The sequence below is a fragment of the Schistocerca piceifrons genome, chromosome 7 (assembly GCF_021461385.2).
Source record: "Schistocerca piceifrons isolate TAMUIC-IGC-003096 chromosome 7, iqSchPice1.1, whole genome shotgun sequence".
NCBI classification, from domain to species: Eukaryota; Metazoa; Arthropoda; class Insecta; order Orthoptera; family Acrididae; genus Schistocerca; species Schistocerca piceifrons.
The window spans coordinates 554,914,152-554,938,577 of NC_060144.1; the positions used below are offsets into that span (position 1 = coordinate 554,914,152).

The 24,426-nt window shown below is 38.5% G+C and overlaps 1 protein-coding gene across 1 annotated transcript in view; it reads right to left on the reverse strand.

Annotated features, from left to right (window-relative positions):
* Positions 1 to 13,642: 13,642 nt before the first annotated feature.
* Positions 13,643 to 24,426, reverse strand: part of LOC124804947 (carboxypeptidase N subunit 2-like) — a 49,189-nt gene continuing 38,405 nt past the window's right edge. The window contains exons 8-11 of the mRNA XM_047265332.1: positions 22,705 to 22,886; positions 20,785 to 20,928; positions 18,577 to 18,852; positions 13,643 to 13,856 (exon numbers count right to left, since the gene is read on the reverse strand). Coding sequence (XP_047121288.1) covers positions 13,703 to 13,856; positions 18,577 to 18,852; positions 20,785 to 20,928; positions 22,705 to 22,886 — 756 coding nt within the window. The 3' untranslated portion in view covers positions 13,643 to 13,702. The remainder of the gene's footprint in view (positions 13,857 to 18,576; positions 18,853 to 20,784; positions 20,929 to 22,704; positions 22,887 to 24,426) is intronic.

A 24,426-nucleotide genomic window follows, 5' to 3' on the forward strand; every position in this document is an offset into this window, starting at 1 on the left:
ACAATTAAGTATGAAAGCAGGAAACCTGATACATCTTCTTTCTTTTGGTATGCATGGCTGCCCCTTTGTCATCCTTAAACAGTAGATTCGATATTTTGAGACAGAAATAAAGTGTTCGATGTAGCAAATGTATTCACGAGCCTTTATTTCACAGCATCACAGCAGGTAGACTCATGTGTGTTGTCATTGTCTATGGTGCTCATGACCTCATTCTTCTGGCCAATGACTTATCATATGCAGCACAATTAAGTATGGAAGCAGGAAACCTGATACATCTTCTTTCTTTTGGTAAGCATGGCTACCCCTTTGTCACCTTTAAAAATTAGATTCCATAAGTTGAGATAGAAAAAAAGTGTTTGATATAGCAAATGTATTCACGGGCCTATATTTCACAGCATCACAGCAGGTAGACTCATGTGTGTCGTCATTGTCTATGGTGCTATTGATTTCTTTCTTCCGGCCAATGACATATCAGTTGCACCGCAATTGAGTATGAAAGCAGGATACCTGATACATCTTTTTTCTTTTGTTAAGCATGGCTACCCCTTTGTCACCTTGAAACATTAGATTCCATAAGTACAGGTACAAATCAACTTTTAGATGTAGCAAATGCAGTCACGGGCTTTCATTTCACAGCTGGCAGACTCATGTGTGGTCACTGGCTATAGTGCTATTGCCTTCAGTCTTCTGGCCAATGACATATCAGTTGCACCACAATTAAGTATGAAAGCAGGAAACCTGATACATCTTCTTTCTTTTGGTAAGCATGGCTACCCCTTTGTCACCTTTAAACATTAGATTCCGTAAGTTGAGATAGAAATAAAGTGTTCGATGTAGCAAATGTATTCACGGGCCTTTATTTCACAGCAGGTAGACTCATGTGTGTGGTCATTGTCTATGGTGCTCATGACCTCATTCTTCCAGACAATGACATATCAGTTGCACCACAAATAAGTATGAAAGCAGGAAACCTGATACATCTTCTTTGTTTTGGTAATCATGGCTACCCAATTGTCACCTTTAAACATTAGATCCCATAAGTTGAGAAAGAAGTAAGGTGTTGGATGTAACAAATGTATTTACGGGCCTTTATTTCACAGAAGGTAGACTCATGTGTGTGGTCATTGTCTATGGTGCTATTGACTTCATTCTTCCGGCCAATGACATATCAGTTGCACCACAAATAAGTATGAATGCAGGATACCTGATACATCTTCTTTCTTTTGGTAAGCATGGCTACCCCTTTGTCACCTTTCAACATTAGATTCCGTAAGTTGAGATAGAAATAACATGTTGGATGTAGCAAATGTAGTCACTGGCCTTTATTTCATAGCAGGTAGACTCATGTATGTGGTCATAGTCTATGGTGCTCATGACCTCATTCTTCCGCCCAATGACGTATCAGTTGCACCACAATTAAGTATGAAAGCAGGAAACCTGATATTTCTTCTTTCTTTTGGTATGCACGGCTACCCATTTGTCACCTTTAAACATTAGATTCCAAAAGTTGAGATAGAAATAAAGTGTTCGTTGTAGCAAATGTAGTCACGGGCCTTTATATCACAGGAGGTAGACTCATGTGTGTGGTCATTGTCTAGGGTGCTCATAACTTCATTCGTCCGGCCAATGACATATCAGTTACACCACAATTAAGTATGAAAGCAGGAAACCTGATATATCTTCTTTCTTTTGGTAAGCACGGCTACCCATTTGTCACCTTTAAACATTAGATTCCATAAGTTGAGATTGAAATAAAGTGTTGGATGTAGCAAATGTATTCACGGGCCTTAATTTTGCAGCAGGTAGACTCATGTGTGTGGTCATTGTCTATGGTGCTATTGACTTCACTCTTCTGGCCAATGACATATGAGTTGCACCACAATTAAGTATGAAAGCAGGAAACCTGATACATCTTCTTTCTTTTGGTATGCATGGCTGCCCCTTTGTCATCCTTAAACAGTAGATTCGATATTTTGAGACAGAAATAAAGTGTTCGATGTAGCAAATGTATTCACGAGCCTTTATTTCACAGCATCACAGCAGGTAGACTCATGTGTGTTGTCATTGTCTATGGTGCTCATGACCTCATTCTTCTGGCCAATGACTTATCATATGCACCACAATTAAGTATGGAAGCAGGAAACCTGATACATCTTCTTTCTTTTGGTAAGCATGGCTACCCCTTTGTCACCTTTAAAAATTAGATTCCATAAGTTGAGATAGAAAAAAAGTGTTTGATATAGCAAATGTATTCACGGGCCTATATTTCACAGCATCACAGCAGGTAGACTCATGTGTGTCGTCATTGTCTATGGTGCTATTGATTTCTTTCTTCCGGCCAATGACATATCAGTTGCACCACAATTAAGTATGAAAACAGGAAACCTGATAAATCTTCTTTCTTTTGGTAAGCATGGCTACCCCTTTGTCACCTTTAAACATTAGACTCCATAAGCTGAGATAGAAATAAATTGTTGTTTGTATCAAATGTAGTCACGGGCCTTTATTTCACAGGAGGTAGACTCATGTGTGTGGTCATTGTCTATGGTGCTATTGACTTCATTCTTCCGGCCAATGACATATCAGTTGCACCACAAATAAGTATGAAAGCAGGAAACCTGATACATCTTCTTTGTTTTGGTAAGCATGGCTACCCCATTGTCACCTTTAAACATTAGATCCCATAAGTTGAGATAGAAATAAGGTGTTGGATGTAGCAAATGTATTCACGGGCCTTTATTTCCCAGCAGGTAGACTCATGTGTGTGGTCATTGTCTATGGTGCTATTGACTTCATTCTTCCTGCCAATGACATATCAGTTGCACCGCAATTGAGTATGAAAGCAGGATACCTGATACATCTTTTTTCTTTTGTTAAGCATGGCTACCCCTTTGTCACCTTGAAACATTAGATTCCATAAGTACAGGTACAATTCAACTTTTAGATGTAGCAAATGCAGTCACGGGCTTTCATTTCACAGCTGGCAGACTCATGTGTGGTCACTGGCTATAGTGCTATTGACTTCAGTCTTCTGGCCAATGACATATCAGTTGCACCACAATTAAGTATGAAAGCAGGAAACCTGATACATCTTCTTTCTTTTGGTAAGCATGGCTACCCCTTTGTCACCTTTAAACATTAGATTCCGTAAGTTGAGATAGAAATAAAGTGTTCGATGTAGCAATTGTATTCACGGGCCTATATTTTGCAGCAGGTTGACTCATGTGTGTGGTCATTGTCTATGGTGCTATTGACTTCATTCTTCCGGCCAATGACATATCAGTTGCACCGCAATTTAGGGTGGAGCGGGAAACCTGATACATCTTCTTTCTTTTGGTAAGCATGGCTATCGCTTTGTCAACGTTAAATATTAGATTACATAAGTTGAGATACAAATCAAGTTTTCATTGTTGCAAATGTTGTAATGGGCCTTTATTTTACCGCAGGCAGCCTCATGTATGTGGTCATTGTCTATGGTGCTATTGACTTCATTCTTCTGGCCAATGACATATCAGTTGCACCACAATTAAGTTTGAAAGCAGGAAACCTGATACATCTTTTTTCTTTTGGTTAGCATGGCTACCTCTTTGTCACTGTTAAAGATTAGATTCCATAAGTTGAAATACAAATCAAGTGTTCGAAGTAAGGATTCTGATATCGAGAAGGCTATTTACACCTACATTGAAAATGTAGTTAATTCATTAAATAACAAATTACAAGCAGCAGGTATTACATTGAAAATGTAGTTAATTCATTAAATAAAAATTACAAGCTGCAGTTATTTTCTGTGATTTGTCAATGTCATTTGATTGTGTGAACCAGAACATCCTTTTAAGTAAATTAGAATTCTATGGTGTCACGGGCAGTGCTGCAAAATGGTTCAAGTCGTACCTCACTAACAGGAAACAAAGGGTGTCACAGCTAGGGACTAGTGAATTAAGTCATCAGTTATCATCAGAATGTGAAGAAATTACATGTGGTGTCCCACAAGGATCCATCTTAGGGCAATTGCTTTTTCTTGTGTACATTAATGATCTCTCCTCAGTTACACTGCCAGAAACAGAGTTCGTTTTGTTTGCAGATGACACAAGTATTGCAATAAATAGTATGTCAAGTGTAGTTCAAGAAAGAACTGCTAATGATATTTTCATGGATATTAATAAATGGTTTAAAGCCAACTCACTGACATTAAACTTCGAAAAGACTCACTATATGCCATTCAGAACCCGTAAGAGGTTTCCACCCAGCATATGCATAAAATACAAAGAAGAGCAGATAGAAGAGGTTGACAGTCTTAAATTCCTGGGATTACAACTTGATAATAAATTCAGTTGGGAAGAGTACACCACAGAACTGTAGAAATGCCTTAACAAATCTGTATTTGCAATTCGAGTGTTAGCAGACATAGGCGACATAAAAATGAAAAAGCTTGCATACTTTGCCTACTTTCATTCCATAATGTCATATGGTATAATATTTTGGGGTAACTCTTCAAGTCAAACAAAAGTTTTCAGAGTCCAAAAGCGTGTAATACGTATTATTTGTGGAGTAAATTCATGGACATCCTGTAGAAACCTCTTCAAAGAACTGGGTATACTAACTACTGCCTCTCAGTATATTTACTCATTAATGAAATTTGTCCTAAATAATATATCTCTTTTTCCAACAAACAGCTCAGTTCATACATACAATACCAGGAACAAAAATGATCTGCACAAAAACTTAAAAGCACTTACTTTGGTTCAAAAAGGGGTCCACTACTCAGGAACACTCATCTTCAATAATTTGCCAGTAAACATAAAAAATTTAGTTACAAATAAAGATCAGTTTAAAAGGAGCATGAAAGACTTACTAGTGGCCAACTCCTTCTATTCCATTGACGAATTTTTTAATAGAAACAAATGATGTATATATTCATACTATTAGTATTGTTATTTCTGCTTAAAAAAAAAAAAAAATGACATGTTCCACATCCACAAGGATCTCCTCAGCACGGATCTATGGAATGAAAACTAATCTAATCTAAGCAAAGCTAATGCAGTGAGCGCTCAGCTATAATCTACTCTCTTCTGCAAGAAGGAAGTCAGTACTAAGACTAAGTTATCTGAGCACCGTTCTATCTTTTGACCAACTTTGTTGTATGGGAGCGAAAGCTAGGTGGATTCAGGTTACCTTATCAATAATGTTGAGGTTACGGATATGAAAGTAGCTAGGATGATTGTAGGTACTAGTAGATGGGAACAATGGCAGGAGGGTGTGCACAGTGAGGAAATCAAAGAAAAACTGGGAATGAACTCTATAGATGCAGCAGTCAGGGCGAACAGGCTTAGATGGTGGGGTCATGTTACATGCATGGGAGATACGAGGTTACCCAAAAGACTCATGGGTTCAGCAGTAGAGGGTAGGAGGAGTCGGGGTAGACCAAGGAGAAGGTACCTGGATTCGGTTAAGAACGATTTAGGCTTAACATCAGAAGAGGCACCAATGTTAGCACTGAATAGGGGATCATGGAGGAATTTTATAAGGGGGACTATGCTCCAGACTGAACACTTAAAGGCATAATCAGTCTTAAATGATGATGATGATGATGATGATGATGATGATTTTACCTGTCATTTCCTGTTGTTTTTTTTTTTCCTCTCTCTCTCTCTCTCTCTCTCTCTCTCTCTCTCTCCTTTTTCCCTGAACCAAGAGTGCAATAATCTCTGTGTTCTCAGTATTTAACTATGGTGGATATTTTCCATTCTTACACTTATTCGGCACATACTCCTCAAGAGCTCAACTGAGAGTCCATTCAAACTTTATCCATACTTCCTCTAGTAACTACTTATCTGCTCTTTCCTGCGTAAAAACTCTCCTAGTCTTCTTGCTGAGTTTATTAAGTTTTTAATAATAATCTTTGCTATGATGACATCATAATCATTAATCCTAGTCTCTGTACTGACACTCATGATAAAGTCGACCTGTTTGTTGCTACAGGGCCTGATATATATCTATTGTCAATGGGTTGTTGAACTGACTGTTCAAGACAACACTCTGTATGTTGCTTCCAACTAATACTGCAGGATCAGGGTACTTTTGTGCTACATTTTTTGAATGAATCTACAACTATGGCGCCAAAATTTGATGCCTGGTAAAAACATCCCATTAACTTCAGTTCATCTGGGTCATCATTACTCGCATCCAGATAACTTCACAGTCGTACTCAATTTTGACCTTAACAGACACCATATTATTGTCGATTGTAATGAATACAGCAACTTATATGGCACCTAACCTGTCTTTTCAATATATGTACCATACCTCATTAAATATTTACAAGCTTTCTACTTCCCATTGCACACATCTCTCAGTTATGAGTATAATTTGAGTGCTACAGATGTCTTTGAGGGCAGTATACTCAGGACTTTATTACAAATGCATAAGCAATCTACTGTTAAAATTTTGTCATTTGTAGTGTCTTTACTCTGTATGTAATTTGATTTCACCCTATGCATATTGAATAGACCGGCCATAGTGGCCGTGCGGTTCTAGGCGCTACAGTCTGGAACCGAGCAACCTTTACGGTCGCAGGTTCGAATCCCGCCTCGGGCATGGATGTGTGTGATGTCCTTAGGTTAGTTAGGTTTAATTAGTTCTAAGTTCTAGGCGACTGATGACCTGAGAAGCTAAGTCGCATAGTGCTCAGAGCCATTTATGCATATTGAATAGTAGGCATCCATCAGAGGACCTCAGACCCCAGCTTCTTTTTATACTGGTACTTGACACTTGCTGATACAAAAATTAAGCAACTGTGACATTCAGGGGCAACCAGGTGAATGGATAAAATCATACTTCTGCAACCGCAGGCAGTATGTATCATTAGAAAACTCATACCAATCAGAAACCAAATCCAACAAATACGGAGTGCCGCAGGGTTCGGTTATGGGGCCATGTTATTTAATGTGTTTGTTAATGATATAGGTGTTGAGGGGGAAGAAAAGAAAATATTCTATGCTGATGACATGACAATACTAAATAGTGACCAAAATATGGAACAGCTTGAGAGAAGAGCATACATATCTGCAAATGTCACAGCTCAATGGCTGTTGTAAAATGAACTGGTTATAAATCCAAAAAAGACTATGTATGCAGTGTTTAAATCAAGGAAAAGGCTGTAGACATGGATTTAGAGGTTGATGGAACAAGGCTGGAAGAAGTAGAATCTGCTAGATTCTTAGGTATTCTTGTGGGTAATGAACTGAAATGGAAAAAAACATATTAATAATGTCTGTAAGAAACTGAGCTCTATCATATTCTTAATGATGCAGCTATCACAGAATTCAGACAAGAACCTTCTGTGTACAGTGTATCATGGACTTTTCAAACCATACTTACAGTATGGAGTGACTGTGTGGGGAAACTCAAACAAACAAGAGACAAAACGAGTGTTCACATTACAAAAAAAAGCAATTAGGACCATTTTAAGAAGAAAGACCTCTGAAACGTACAGGAACTGTTTCAAGAATTTAGGTATCTTAGCTTTTTCATCGTTGTATACAAAACAATAATGTACATCACAAAAGGTAGTGAGGACTGGATTACAAATGCTAGTGTGCACACCCACAATACAAGAAGGAAGAATGAAGTACGGAGCATACCCCACTGACTGGCAATGCTAGAAGAAGGACCCCAGTACTCTGGTATCAGACTACTAAGAAGTCTGCCCAAAAACCTGCAAGATAGTGTACTTCACAATGACTTTCCAAAGAAACTTAAAGACTATCTCATTGAAAAAGAGTTTTACAGTCTTGCAGAATACTTATGCCATTAAATTTGTATATATTGTTACTCATTATCAGTGATGTAAAAATGTAAGCTAAAGGTGTAGAAAAATAAGTGATAAGTGATGAAGAATGTTAATATTAATGATATGAATTAATAGAGGGAAACATTCCACGTGGGAAAAATATATTTAAAAACAAAGATGATGTGACTTACCAAACGAAAGCGCTGGCACGTCGATAGACACACAAACAAACACAAACATACACACAAAATTTAAGGACAGATATACACACGCACACACACACATATCCATCCACACATATACAGAGACAAGCAGACATATTTCAATATGTCTGCTTGTGTCTGTATATGTGTGGATGGATATGTGTGTGTGTGCGAGTGTATACCCGTCCTTTTTTCCCCCTAAGGTAAGTCTTTCCGCTCCCGGGATTGGAATGACTCCTTACCCTCTCCCTTAAAACCCACATCCTTTCGTCTTTCCCTCTCCTTCCCTCTTTCCTGATGAGGCAACAGTTTGTTGCGAAAGCTTGAATTTTGTGTGTATGTTTGTGTTTGTTTGTGTGTCTATCGACGTGCCAGCGCTTTCATTTGGTAAGTCACATCATCTTTGTTTTTAGATATAAAGAATGTTAATACTTTGACATGTCCTATATTACATGTACATTTACTGTACACAATGTAATCTTACAGGATCAAATAAAATTCAATTCAATTCAATTCAATTCTCTTAATGGAGATCCAGAAATCCGCAGCCAAGACTATCAGAGAATTGACAGAGCCTCTGGCTGAGGCACTCCACTTGGCTCCAAGCCTTAAACATGAGTCAGTGTCACAGATAGAATAGGCTGGTAAAATAAGAAATTGAGTTTTAAAATCTGTTAACTTATAACTTCATGTACAGTCAAAAATTACAACATATGAATACAAAATGACCCACTCCACATTACAATTTATCGTACAAATGATCTGTGGAAATGAATAACTCTGCAACCAGAACAAAAAGAAAATCATAAATGAAACAGGTCATAAACATTTCCATTAAATTCCATTTGCATCATAGAATGTTCAAAATTGCCTCCATCTACTAGAATACTCATTTGCAGTCCCTGTTGCAAGGATTTTCTGGTTAGACTACAGAGATTGCTTGATTATCGTTTTATGTGCTGCAACAATGCCATGTTTTAAAACCAATCATATCCTTGAAACTTCTTCATGTTCACATCAGAGAATAAAGTCTAGTGGCCTCAAAACAGCTGAATGTGTGTGACAAATGATAATGCCTTCATGTTTTATCAAGCAAACTGAATGCTCACGCAAGTAGTAAGCTAGATACTCATTGTGCTGATACCACGTATTTACAACTGACTGGGTAAGTCATTTCAAAAGTTAGAGGAAGGCAACAGCATACCACCTCCAGTCAGACAATGCTCCATACAGCACTTTTATGTTGAGACCAGTCTTTGGACTGGTGACAACTTTACCTAATTATTTGAAGTGATACTTCCTCTAGCATAGCCAGCAGCACTTTTGGTATGAAACAATGTGCATCTATTACACATTAAGGTTTCATCAATGAAGTAAGGAGCAATTAAATAATCTCCAATTCCAGAAAGAGCATTAACACTCCACTGCCTCCAGCTTTCAACCTGCCATAGCCAGTGCAAATTCCAAAGGTCCCACTAATGAATACTTCTTACATTCAGTTTTTAATAATTTTTAAGGAGTGCTTCATTGGTGAAGAGGATTCTTTGAAGAAAGAACCTCTCGTCCTGATTATGAATCAGAGCCACATGACAGAATTTCTTGTGTCTTCTACAATCCTGTTAATCTAGTGACAAAGTTAAACACAGACAGGGTAAGGACAAATGCTGTTTATGCACAAGTTGCTAACAACAGTGAATTGCAGAGGTACTTGCATTATCTCTATAGCTAGCACAGATTGTGAGCCAGAAACTATCCTCCACTCTATCCATTGCATTAGCATGTACACTATGTGATCAAAAGTATCCAGACACCCCAAAAAAAATACATTTTTCATATTATGTGCATTGTGCTGCCACCAACTGCTAGGTACTCCATATCAGTGACCTCAGTCTTCATTACACATTGTGAAAAAGCTGAATGGGGTGCTCCGTGAAACTCACAGACTTAAAAGTGGTCAGGTGATTAGGTGTTACTTGTGTCATACGTCTGTACGCAAGATTTCCATACTCCTAAACATCCCTAGATACAATGCTTCCAATGTGATAGTGAAGTGGAAACATGAAGGGGCACATACAGCACAAAAGCGTACAGGCCAACCTTGTCTGTTGCTGACAGACCGCCGACAGTTGAAGAGGGTCTTAATGTGTAACAGGCAGTCATCTATCCAGATCATCACACAGAAATTCCAAACTGCATCAGGACCCACTGCAAGTACTATGACATGCGGGAGGTGAGAATACTTGGATTTCATGGTCGAGTGGCTGCTCATAAACCACACATCATGCCGGTAAATGCCAAATGACACCTTGCTTGGTGTAAGGAGTGTAAACATTGAACAACTGAACAGTGGAAAAACGTTGTGTAGAGTGATGAATCGAGGTCCACAATGTGGCGATCTAATGACAGGATGTGGGTATGGCGAATGCCCAGTGAACATCATCTGCCAGCATGTGTAGTGCCAACAGTAAAATTCAGAGGCGGTTATGGTATGGTGTGGTCATGTTTTTCCATGGAGGGGGCTTGCACCCCTTGTTGTTTTGCATGTCACTATCGCATCACAGGCCTACAACGATGTTTTAAGCACCTTATTGCTTCCCACTGTTGAAGAGCAATTCGAGAATGGTGATTGCATCTTTCAACACGATCCAGCACCTGTTCATAATACACGTACTGTGGCCGAGTGGTTACACAACAATAACATCCCTGTAATGGGCTGGCCTACACAGAGTCCTGATCTGATTCCTATAGAACACCTTTGTGATGTTTTGGAACGCCGACTTCATGCCAGGCCTCACCGACTGACATCGATACCTCTCATCAGTGTAGCACTCCGTGAAGAATGGGCTGCCATTCCCCAAGAAACCTTCCAGCACCTGATTGAACATATGTCTCTAAGAGTGGAAGCTATCATCTAGGCCAGGGCTGGCCAGAAATTCTGCACGCGTGCGGTGCTCCTGCACACGTCCAACTTCCGGGTCACAGCGTGCACACTGCAGCCGTCAGCGTTCATGTAGTGCATGTTTCTATGCACAGATGTCGCTTTATCCTCTTGCTGAGATACTCTGTACCGGCACATTCTAGTGCTCTTTCCACAGCTTGCAAGCCAACCATGGGAAGGTATTTCGCGTATTAAACATTTAAAATACTGTCACAGTCTACTCATTGAGACATCTACTTTTATGTTAACAGTTTAAACCAGTAAGACATGTAATACAGTTAACAACCGTGGGTTTTTATTAAGGAAGCTTAACTGACGGCAGGTAAATACGCCTAATGTTTTTGAGCTAGTATTTGAGAAAGAGAGCACTTAGCGACTGCCAACGAATCTTATTCATGATTTCAAATAACATTAAACTAGTGCAAGGTTTCCTATAACTAATTCTCGGTGCCCTCAGTTACACCCACATAATTTCTCTCTCACTGACCTTTGAACAGAATGATAACTGCAGACCTCTCAATGATCACCTGCTATTTCAATACCATTATTGCTATATCTTTCATCAAGGTTTCCTATAACTAATTCTCGGTGCCCTCAGTTACACCCACATAATTTCTCTCACTGACCTTTGAACAGAATGATAACTGCAGACCTCTCGATGATCACCTGCTATTTCAATACCATTATTGCTATATCTTTCATCAGTTCCGTCTGAAATCTGCATAATAACCGACAGTTAGATGAATGTTATGTTTTATCGACTTCAGCTGAGCGTAGCCCTTCACACATTTAAAAAAAAATCCTATATGTAAGTATACATTGAAACAATTGGTTTAATGACCAATTTGTCTCTTGGTTGTACCACATAAACAGGAAAGTGGAGCCGCCGCAGTTCATTTAGGACACGTCTAATAACAGATGGCGCTGCCGCACATGTGCAGCACTTCCAGCACTTCCACACACCTGCACACTGTGCAGCATTTGGCCGGCCCTGATCTAGGCTAAGGGTGGGCCAACGCTATATTGAATTCCAGCATTACTGATGGAGGGCACCATGAACTTTTAAGTCATTTTCAGCCAGGCGTCTGGATACTTTTGTTCACACAGCTATATACACTATCGAGAGACCATCCAATACCAATTTTTTGCACATTCCTTGAAATGTCATTCTTGTTGTACACCATTTATCAGATTACTTTTGTACTTCCCAAAAGGAGGAGGAGAAAAATTAAAGTATTCCATTCTGATCTTTTTAATTAAATAATTATAATATGCATGCAAATTTTATGTTTCAGATGCAGCACAAAATTCATATGAACTATATTTATTGATATATATGAGATCTGTTCAAAAAATTCCAGAACATTCATAATTTCGCATCGATGGTGTGTTGGAGCGAGAAGCAGTTGGCCTCCCTGCACATGCCTGTCTTTAGTGTGTAACTGCCAGAAGTTTCATTGCTGTATGTCAGTTATTGTTCAGTGGTGTCTTGAATAGAATGTTGTGTCCCACAATTTGTGAATTTTGAGATGGCAGAGTTAGAGGAGCAATGCATAAATTTTGCACGACACTCAAAATCTTTACAGAGACACAACAAATGATGCAGGAAGCCTACAGTGATGAGTGCTTAAGCCATACTCAGTATTACAAATGGTTCACATGGTTCAAAAACGGCCAGATGGAAGTTAAACATAATCCTTGTGCATGATGCCCTTCAATATCAACTGCAATGCTCTTATCAGAAACATCAACGAAATTGAGTGTGCCAGTCAAAGACCGACAGAGACTGCAGAAGAATGTGGTGTTTCAGCTGGATCATATAATAAAATCCTGACACAGCACCTTGGAATGCATTGTGTTATCACCAAGTTTGTCCCATGGCTCATGAGTCAAGACCTGAAAGACCTTCTCCTCCCAATCTGTGAAGAGCTTGTGGATCGATCAAACAAGAACAAGATGTTCCTTTAGAGAATCATAACTGGTGATGAAATGTGGGTCTACAGTTATGATGTTGAGACCAAGGTTCAATTTCCACAATGGATCAGCAAAGGTTCTCCAAGGCCAGAAAAAGCTGGTCAGATTGGGTCAGGTCAAATGTCAAAGCCATGCTGATAGTTTTCTTTAGCTTTGAAAGATTAGTTCATAATAAATTCACACCACAAGGTCAAACTGTTAATCGATGGTACTGTTGGGACATGTTGCAACACCTTTGAGAAAATATGAGAAGGAAATGTTCTGGAGTGTGGCAAGACAATTCATGCCTCTTGCACAATAACACAACCAACACATTCATCCCTGTTGGTGCACGACTATTGCACAAAAAATGAACTCATTTTGCTGCCTCATTTGCCATACTCTGCAGACCTGGCCCCTGTGGACTTGACTTCCCCTCCCCTCCCCTCCCCCCCCCCCCCCCCCCCCGCCCCCCAGCCAGAATTAAAAGCCCCATTGAAATGATACAGATTCATAATGATAGACAAGATACAAAATTCGCAGATGGTGCTTTATGTAATCCAGCAAGAGGTATACTGAGTCTGCTTCTGGATGTGGAAACAGCGTTGGGAGCAGTGTATCAATTTTGGAGGAGAGTATTTTGAAGGATACCATACACAATAAGTAGAAGGTAAATGTACGAAAATTCTGAGGAACACTTCTGGAATTTTTTGAATAGATCTCTTATATATGTTAAAGGAAGTATCATAAATAAAACTCTTTTACTACAAAAATTGCCTGTATTTTGCATACATGGTTATAAAGTGTGTATATAATAAATTAATGACAGTCAGCAATTGTTCTCCAGTCCGTGAGTGCCTTTCCCTTCACCTCTGATGGCTCTGCACACAGCGATGGTGCCAGAAGCACAGATGGCTGAAGGCGTCCTTTAGCAGCCAGCTTGTCCAGTACTGGCTTCAGACTGCAGTCGCATCTAGAGAGAAACCAAAGGATATTTACACAGTTCTAATAAGTTTAAGCAGGATAGTGGCCAAACAACAAGGTCCAGAAAATATACCTGACAATATTTTGTTAGTAGTTACACTACATTTATTTTTCAAGTACTACGTATATAACCAGATTATCACCAGCCTGGCCTAGGTGAAAAACATGGTATAGCCTAAAATAACAACATTAAGGAAATCAGATCTTATTTGAGTATGAAGTCAACAATGAGCAAGTCACATGGCAAAATATCAGCATTTATCAGGATATGTTCATGACAGCACCATTTCAGGAAGTTCAAACTTATGTCACACTGATATGCAAGTACTTATGAGAACAAGGGGAAACTCCATGATAAACCCAATGTTAATGCCAATGACCAGCAATCAATCAAATCAAATCAAAAATTATCTCCCTTAAGGACAATGTACATTCATAAGAAAATAAGGATAAAGTAAACAACAGATTTAACCAGCTTGCACCAACAACATCATTCCTCAAGTGAAATTCTAGCTGGAAAAAAAAAAAAAAAAAAGAGTTGTTTCTACCTTTCTTGACAAATAATGGAGGAAAAACTGTCAGACACTGAAACAAACTAAAAAATTAGTGCTATTGTCACTCCATAGACTATACTCTGAGTATTTATTCATAGTACTTGTCTTGGGATCACAGACAGATCCGAAAATCAAATTCACGGAAGATGTAAAGATGAACTCCTGAGGGATTAGAGCCATTGCCTCTATACAACCCACAGAATTTCCATGTTCTGTGTCATAGGGGCAATGGTTCTGGTTTTTCAGCTGTTCACCCAAAATATTATGTCAATTTTATTTTAGGGTGAGGCTGCAAATTCAAAAAACTTACTACCAATCCATACTAATGATACTTGTCTCCAAAGAAGAGCAGCCACTAGTCATCAATTATTAAGTAATGATATAAATGAGGTTCAGTCCTAATTAAAAATTGGGACTCTGTACTGAAAGTCATGACATTTGATTGCCCAGATTGTTGTTGAATACCTGCACATGTTCCATGCTTTCCAGATAAATACTTAAACAAGAAATTGTTTATCATTAACAATTCTATGGGACATTCCTAACGTGCTCGTAATGGAACTTCCCTTTCAGTTTTATGAAAGTGTTTGTAGTGTTCTATAGATGTACTGTTTCAATAAAGTTAATGTTGTATATCATCCATATCACAAATCCAGCTAAGTGTGTATAGAGTGTTCACGACATTTTATAAAAAAATAAAGAATAAAAATTCTGAAACTGAAAATCAAAGAAAGGATGAAATCGTGAAGGGTACTGAAATACATGGAGCAACACATGTATATTTCAATTACAAAAATAATTTGTGATTTGAAACAGAAAGATGCAGCCTTTCAAAATATGATGAAAGACAATCTACACAAGAACAAGTACAAGAAATGGTTTGAGAATGAACATAATATATCATCTATAACTGGTTGTGGTTCAATGTAATAACTTCACACAGTGCATTTCAAGGCTTAATACCTCACCAGACATGTCTACTACACAGTGTGGCTTAGTGTTTGCCTGAATGACATTGTGATTTTGTGACAAACATTCCCATTTGAAATAAGCACATAAGATCAGGTAAACTAACATTGCAGTAAACGTTTTAATTTAATTGGGTGGATAAAAAGAGCTACTCACCAAGCAGTGGCAGAACTCACACATAAAAGAGGGTTGTAATTAGGCAAGCTCTTGGAGCCAGTGGTACCTTCTTCAAGCAGAAGGATTGAAGGGGAAGGAAGAGGAGTAGATTTTGGAAAAGTCACCCAGGACTGTGGGTCAGGGGAGACTTATCGCACATGATGAGAAGGAAAGACAGACTGTTGGTGACTGCATTGGACAAGATTTGAAAACCTGAGAGAGCTTAAAAGTGAAAGAGGATAATATGCAAGACAGAGATTACTGCTAAAACATTGTACATGAGTTAATAAGAGTGAAAAGCTAAGTGCATTGTACATAGCAGAGGTGGGCAGGGGGTAGGGGGTGAAAAATAGACAGGTAAGATAAAGAAAGATATAGAAAATTAAAACTGAGTGAAGAGAAGAGTATTTTCTGTAAATAAATGCTGAGATGGAAGAAATTAAGGCCACATGGGTGGCAAGAACCAACAACATACAACATGTTGTAGTGCTAGTTCCCACCTGTGGAGTTCTGAGAAACTGGTGTCTGGGAGAAGAAGCCAAATGGCGCGTGTGGTGAAGGAATCAAGGTTACAATTGTCATGTTGTAGAGCATGCTCCATAATATGATACTGCATGTTGCCAGTATACACCCTTTGCTTATGCCCATTCATCCTAATTGATAACTTCGTGGTAGTCATGCTGATGTAGAAGGCAGAACAGTGCTTACATAACTGCTGATACGAGGTGTTGTTTCACAGGTGGCTTCCCCTTTGATAGTATATGTATTTACAGTTACAGGACTGCTATAGGTGGTGGTAGGAAGATGCATCAGGCAAGTTTTGCAGCAGGGACGGTCACAGTGGTAGGACCCATAGGGTAGAGAGATGGGTGTAGGGGGAGCACAGGATCTGACAAGAATATTGCGGCTATAGGGAGGGTGATGAAAAGCTATTCTGGGTGTGGTGGGCAAGATTTCATTTCATGGCATGATTTTAGGAAGTCATGGCCCTGTCAAAGTAGCCAATTAATACATTCCAGACCAGGATAATACTGAGTCACCAGTGGTGTGCTCCGAAATTGTTTTTTGGAGCGATAAGCAGTACCAGGATTTGATGTGATGGTCCAGGAAATCTGCTTTTGAACTAGGCTGGTTGGGATCCATAAGTCTTCAGCCCCTGGTTTGGTATAGCTACATTGATGACTACATCTTTACTGCATGAACTCATGGTGAGACTGACCTGTTGAAATTCCTGCCGTCTCTGAATACCTACTCCCAGTTACATTTCATGCGGTTCTATTTCAGTTCCCATGCCACTTTGCTTGATGCTGATCTCATACTCACTTAAGGCCAGCTACACACTTTCGTCCACATTTAACCTACCAACAAACAATAGTACTTAAATTTTGATAGCTGCAATCCTTGCCATGTCAGACATTCCCTCCCATACAGCCTTGGCTTTCAAGGCAAACATATTTGTTTGTATGCAGACTCTGTACAGCAATGCCCACCATTCTCGTCTCAGCATCACTGCACATAATTTCCCAACCAGACTAGTTCAAAAGCAGATTTCCCAGGCCATCACATCCAGTCCTGGTGCTGCTGATCCCTCTGAAAAACAACTTCGGAGCACACCACTGGTGACTCAGTATTATCCTGGACTGGAAGGTATTAATTGGCTACTTTGACAGGGCCATGACTTCCTAAAATCATGCCATGAAATGAAATCTTACCCACCACACCCAGAATAGCTTTTCCATCACCCTCCCTATAGCCGCAATATTCTTGTCAGATCCTGTGCTGCTCCTACACCCATCTCTCTACCCTATGGGTCCTACCACTGTGACCGTCCCTGCTGCAAAACTTGCCCGATGCATCTTCCTACCACCACCTATAGCAGTCCTGTAACTGTAAAAACATATACTATCAAAGGGGGAGCCACCTGTGAAACAATACGTTGTATCAGCTGTTGTGTAAGCACTGTTCTGCCTTCTACATCAGCATGACTACCACCCAATTATCAATCAGGATAATGGGCATAAGCAGAGGGTGTATACTGGCAACACGCAATATCCTGTTCCAGAGCATGCTCTACAACATGACAATTGTAACCTCAATGTCTGTTACACCACAATTGCCATTTTGATTCTTCCTCCCCAGACACCAGCTTCTCAGAACTCTGCAGGTGGGAACTAATGCTACATCATGTCCTTGGTTCTTGCCACCCACCTGGCCTTAATTTACATTAATTTCTTTCATTTCAGCATTTATTCACAGTAAATACTCTTCTTCACACTGTTTTAGTTTTCTACATCTTTCATTGTCTTACCCGTCTATTTTTGACCGCCCCCCTCTCGTCTGTGTTACATACAATGCACTTAGCTTTTCGCTCTTATTAACCCGTGAATGATGTTTAAGCAGTAACCTCAGTCTCACGTCTGCCACTTTTAAGCTTCCATATTTTCAAATCTCATCCAATGCAGTCCCCAACAATCAGTCTTTCCTTATCCTGTTCAGTAAGTCTCCCCTGAGCCATGGTTCTGCATGCCTTTCTGAAAATCTACCCCTTTTTCTAGACCTCTATAGTCCTTTTCCTTTGTCTCTCTTCCTTCCCCTCCAACCCTTCTGCATGAAGGAGGACCCACTTGCTCTGAAAACTTGCCTAATTACAACCATCTTATGTGTGTGCTGCCACTGCTTGGTAAGTAGATTTTTTAGCTATCCAGTTACATTATTTTGTCAAAACTTAATTGCTTTTGTTCTTACACTGAAAATGTTTTGTTTTATGAAACTGACTCTTGTAGATATGTACCCTATAGTGAGTTATTAAGCCTCAAAACACATTGTATGATAATGAGCTGTTAAGACATTGTAAACAAAGACCACCTTTATCCCTGTTTGCAGTCCTTGACATGGCCAAGTACATGGTATTATTAAAATAGTGCAGGATGCAATTTTAATTCCATGAGACTTTGTTAATGATAATAATTATTTGACCCTTCAATGTTACACTTAATTTGCAGGTATTTTATATGAGTCATTCCAACTTACTTCCATGGGTTGTTGTTTAGCCCAAGTTTATCAAGGTCTACCAACACTTTCTCCAGTTCATAATCTTCTGGTAGTGTGTGTATCTTATTGCCAGAAACATCAAGGTAGGACAGTTTTCTCAATGAGTTTCCTTGCCACCACACAGATTTCAAGCTTGTGAGCTCATTGTTTGCAAGCAGCAGAGACCGCAGTTTAGTTAGCGGAGACAGGATGCCTTCAGGAAGATCTGTCAGGTGGTTTTCTGACAGATCAAGTGTTTCCAACTTGGCTGTGTTCCTGTAATGAGAGTAATTACACAGTTAAACCAAAAAACATTTTTACTTTTGGCAAAAAGAAAATAATGTTATATTAACAGGAAAGACTGCAGCTGTTAGCTGAAATTGCTGACAGTGGTATGTGAAACCCGTGTTTCCAAATGACTGTGCTATAATATCATTGCTTATATAGTTTTGCAAAAAGTCCTGCAAATACATGTTTCTGTGAACACTATATTACATTTATTTACAATTTATGGTGTTTTGTTACACGCACTGAAATGAACTTATTGAGTATTATAAAACATTAACGAAAACCTGCTTTCCTTGCACGATCTTTTTGATGTTTTTAAATAGTTCTATTCATGTTCTGCCATCATGAGGACTGTCATTTTTTTCTTATGTTCTTTTATATCATTTCGAAAATAAAAACAATTTGTGTCTTTAACAGTGGAAGTGGAAGATTAGTAATGTATATTAGAAGCAAAGGACCCTACACAGAACCCTCAAATCACGATTCCTGATGGCTTCATATTCAGAATGTCTATCGTCATATGGAGGACATGGAACTGACAAACATTTCATCATACAGATGTGATAGAATCTGTTTGCTGTGGGCAGTTCAGAAGAATGCCCACAAGGAGTGGATTAGCAAGCATGGAAAGTGTGTCTTGCCTTTCCAGTATTGCTGGCAGTGGTCTGTGCTATTATCCATCTGAAAAAAATATTCCCATACTTAATAGATGTAATTGTCAGCCTTGTGTTATATTTCATTTGATCACTGTTTATGGCCTCTTTTTTATTTCTTTCTTACAGCACCAGTCCCAAATGGGAAAATTTTTGTGAAATATGCATTCAGATCATATCTTCATTGTAAGTGAGAAACAAAGGGAAATATCTTTCCACTCGCAATATTTCAGGGAATAAAACAAAATTTGTGGCATGGTTTATAAACAGCTAACCATGGTACTAAATTAATTTGTTGATGGATAAATCATAATTATGCGTTTGTCCAATGAAGTCAATAGGCATGACACAAAAGGATATACCTTCACGGGCAATGGCAGCCTCACTTGTTACACAAGAGTCAATATTTACAGCAAGGGCTCTGGTGTGTGTGTGTGTGTGTGTGTTGATTATAACCCTACACTACTTGCTTTTCTCCTGGGCTGTGATTTAGCCTTTGTTGTTACCTATCAATATTTGGTTACTGCACAGGCTTGCCCCTCTGCTGAGTGCACCACTGTCTTCGCTTAATGTTCAACCAACATTTTTGTTTTCAGTGGACAAACTGATGGAATATGGATGCACAGAGTGCTTCCCAGTTGACACTTTATACGGTGTTCTCCAGCACTGATGTGAATTATTCAACAAACTTTCAGAGTAATATATTGGCAAGAGGTGTCCACCTCAAAGTCATTTTGTATATTTCTAGAAAATCAGGAACTATTACCTTCTGTGATTTAATTGTAAATAACTTATGCTTAATAAAATCTGGTTGTTGAAGAACAAGACTTACAACACTTACCTAAGTCAGACCTATACCTGGTCAGCTCCAATTAAATAAAGAGCCATGTATGAAATGACTCACATTGTATACCAACCAAAAAGCAATCTTTAGTCAGCTTTTTACATAATGATAACATACCAGCACAATAGCCAATGCTTTATGTCTGTTGCATGCTATTTTGATTCCTCTTCTTTATACAAGCTGGTAAACAGCAATCTATTTTCTCCTACACTGGTAATTTTTCCCATGTATTTTCTCACCAATTCTGCTATTTTCTCCTTTTCTATGTTGCTGCCTATTTTATCTAACTTGTCCTTCCATTTTCAGTCTACAGACATGAGTTGAGAGCAATTTTTTCCCCATTGTGGATCAAATGATATGTTACTCATAACTACAGGAAAAGTCCACATTATTTTTTACCTTCTTCTTTCGATGGATATTCACCTGAAAAAATCTGCAGGCAGTGATGAGATTTTGTTGGACTCAGCCCAGAGATATTTCAGCCGTGTTGCAGAACTGAGTAGTCCTGATGGCAGAGTTGTCAGCTTGTTATGACAGAGTGCCAATTTTTCCAAGCGGGATGCAGAACTGAAAAAAAAAATTGACATGGGTGTAATTTGCTTATTTTTTGTAAACTGACTGTGCTAAACCATAAATTTAATTAAGAAGCTTATTTTGAAGTGTGTTTGGTACTTTTAGAGTATGAAGTTCAACATTCAGTGAACACTTTGGCCATCAGGAGCTAAATTCTGTTTTCCAGCTTTCTATAAAATATTATTTAAGATGATCCTGAATCTACCAGTCCAGAGACACTAAAAACTTGCAAGGTGAATACCACAGTAAGACAGTAATGTTACAACCCATAAAAAACTGTTTTAATTATATTTAAACATTTGAGATTTCATTTCAATTTTGTCCTTAGGTTTCATTAATATGAAGATTTGTAAAATTAATTTCACTGCCTAGAACTTCATAATGTTTGATCCACTAATATTCATAAACAATTTTAGAAATACAAAAAGTTAAAATACTGAAATATTTTAGTTAACTAGTCATGAATGTCATACTACAGCTCAGTTCTCAAAGCTGCTTAACAAAAGCAAAGCAGTCCTCAGCATGGTTTGAACAGCAGAGAGCTTTATTAGGCATGGCCCTATTATAGCTATTTCTTTGCCTTACTCTGACATATGAACTGACAGATCAAACCTTTTCCCAAGAAGGTCTACAGTTTTAATGTGGATTCAGAATAATGGAGCAGTCTTGCATTTTTCACATGTACAAATCATTGCCAGAGGTAAAAGGAAGGAAAGATAACTATTAAAGAAAGTCTTGGAACTGACAGAGGATTGAATCCCGAAAATCTGTGTGTCATCATAACCACATTATCAGTAATTCACCCATTACAAATACATACACAGAATTATGAATTCAAAATTGAGATTAACCATAGTGGGGCACCCAGGAATCTCAATGAAGATTATCTGCTGATAAAAGCAATAATCATATGGGAACCAAGACCATCTATAATAGTACTGAAAGTTTAGGATGGTAAAATAATGATTTCTCATTGAATTTTTTGCCCATTTTTGTTCACAAAACATTGAAAGGCATAAAAATGAACTTACTGGTATGTTTCTAAACTACTGAGAGTTCAAATATTACTAACACCATAATGCTTAGTTATTAGTCTAAAAATTTTAACTCTTTAATTTTTTCTGTCAAATCAGCTGAAATACAATCTCTCCAGGTCTAGTGCCCAATAACCCACTTATGAGAAACGTTCAAAAATTTCTACCTGACAACCACCAATAGGTTTAAGGGGAAGCATCTAATTGCACCCTAGAGACACAATATGTTCTGATCATGCAACAGATAACACTCAGAATAATTCCTAATTCTTAGATGAATGGTTCTTTTGGCTCTTGAGAGCAAAGATCTTAATTCCTCTAAATTCTCAGTTATACTTGTCGTTTTATCAACTCTTTAAGATATCATGTTATAAATGAAGAAATATTAATGATCAAAGGGGCAGGGGGATTCAAAAGTGCTAGAGCATAAATTACAGATGAGCAGCTCTACCAACACAACTTTAACAGTATGTCTATGTGAAGGAAATGTGACTCAACAAATTTGTCATTCATCAAGAACAGGAAATGTGGAATTTATACAATGACAAAGCAATTAGCCTACACCACTTAGCATTTCTGAGGCAGCAAACAGCTGCTACATAGTCCTCTATGAGCTGACACAGTTAGATCGAACTTTTTACATATAGTAAGGTTAATCTGACATGAAAAATCTAAACATGAAAGACAAGAACTGTTCTTATTCTTTTTAGCTCATTCAAGCGTGCTATAAACTCACCTCAAGAGATCATTAGGAATTTCAGTTAAATAGTTGCCACTAACATCTAGTTTCTCCAGCCTTCTGTTGGAAGCACACAGCCCTTCAGGCAACCTTTCCAGTTTATTGTTGGATACATTCAGTTTTTCAAGATGAGTCAGGCTGCTGAGTAGTGTAGGTGGAAGCTCTGTCAGTAAATTGTCCTGAAAAATAAATGTTTTGTTTCACAAAAGCAACATTTAATGAATAAGATCACAAATACTGATAAAAAGGAATCAAGAATCATCATTGGCAATGATTTAATGGTCATTGAGAATACCATTAGAAACAGAGCCTGTCCTTTATTTCAGAATGTACATAGAAGGAGCATAAAAATTATTGTTTAGTTGTTTCCAAGTAACCAACAGGTCATAATTGCAATCTTTTCACAATGAAGTGCCTGACAGTGTGCCTCGAAATTTCCTTCATGCTATTTCTCTGTTGTTCTGCTCTCAAACAGTGTGCAGGACAAATGAGCACTGTATGAGCTCTAATTTCTCTTGTATTGTGACGATCATGCCTTCCTATGCAGCTGGGCACTAACAAGAAATTTTTGCATTCAGAGGAGAAAGCTGGTAATTGAAAATGATTTGTTTTAATTTTTGGCTGTCCCAGTTTGTGTACCATATCAGTGTCACTCTTTTTACCTATTTCATGATAATACAAAGTGAGCTACCCTTCTTTGAACTCCTTCAATGTCCTCTGTCAGTTTTACCTGATGCAAATCCCACACTGTGTAACAATACTCCAGAAGAGGACAGACAAGAATAGTGTAGAATCTCTTTTCTGTGTTCTGCCAATAACTCACAATCTTTTGTTCACTTTCTTTTTGTGAACCATACAGATATCTTGTCTAAATCATTTTGCAATTGGCTTTTATCATCTGAGAACTTTATGAGACGTTAAATAACAGCATCATCTGTAAACAGTCTAAGAGTGCTGTTCATTTTGTCTTGTGAATTGTTTATACGATCATAAACAGCACAAATACAAACAACGGAATTTTTTTTTAAATGTACCATGCATGTTTTCATGTATCAAGATTTTACTTTAGTCAGTGTGAGTACAAAAATGAATGAAATGACAATGTGAGAGACTTTTACTGGTTTCATACAGATATTATATGCATATAGACTGGAAAGTGAGTGATAATTTGTACTAAGGACAGGAATCAAACCCAGGTCTCATACTTATTAGGCAGGTGTGCTAGCCACTAAGGCACCTTGGTCCAACAGTTTGCACAACTGCATGAATTACACTGGGGCGCCTCCCTCCTCGATCGAAATTCTCACTGCTGCTCCAATGTACTTTAAATTCCCCCTCTCACACAAACAGAATTGCTGAGGATTTCCACGTTCTCACTCACTGCTTCAGTCTATATAGGTAAAATCTTATCTGTACGAGACCAGTGAAGTCTCTGAAATTGTATCATTTCATTTGTATGATGCTGAGGTGCTATTCCAGTACATGGAGAGCCTCAGCAATTCTGTTCATGTTTAAGGGGACATGTAAACTAGGCTGGGGTGCCAGTGGGAATTTGGATCGAGGAGGGAGGCATGCAAAGGTAATTCGTGCAATTGTGTGAACTGTTGTGCCAAGGTGTCTTAGTGGCTAATGCACCTGTCTAGTAAGTAGGAGAACTGGGTTTATTTCTTGGCCTTGGTACAAATTTTCACTCATCACTTCAGTCTATATACATACAAA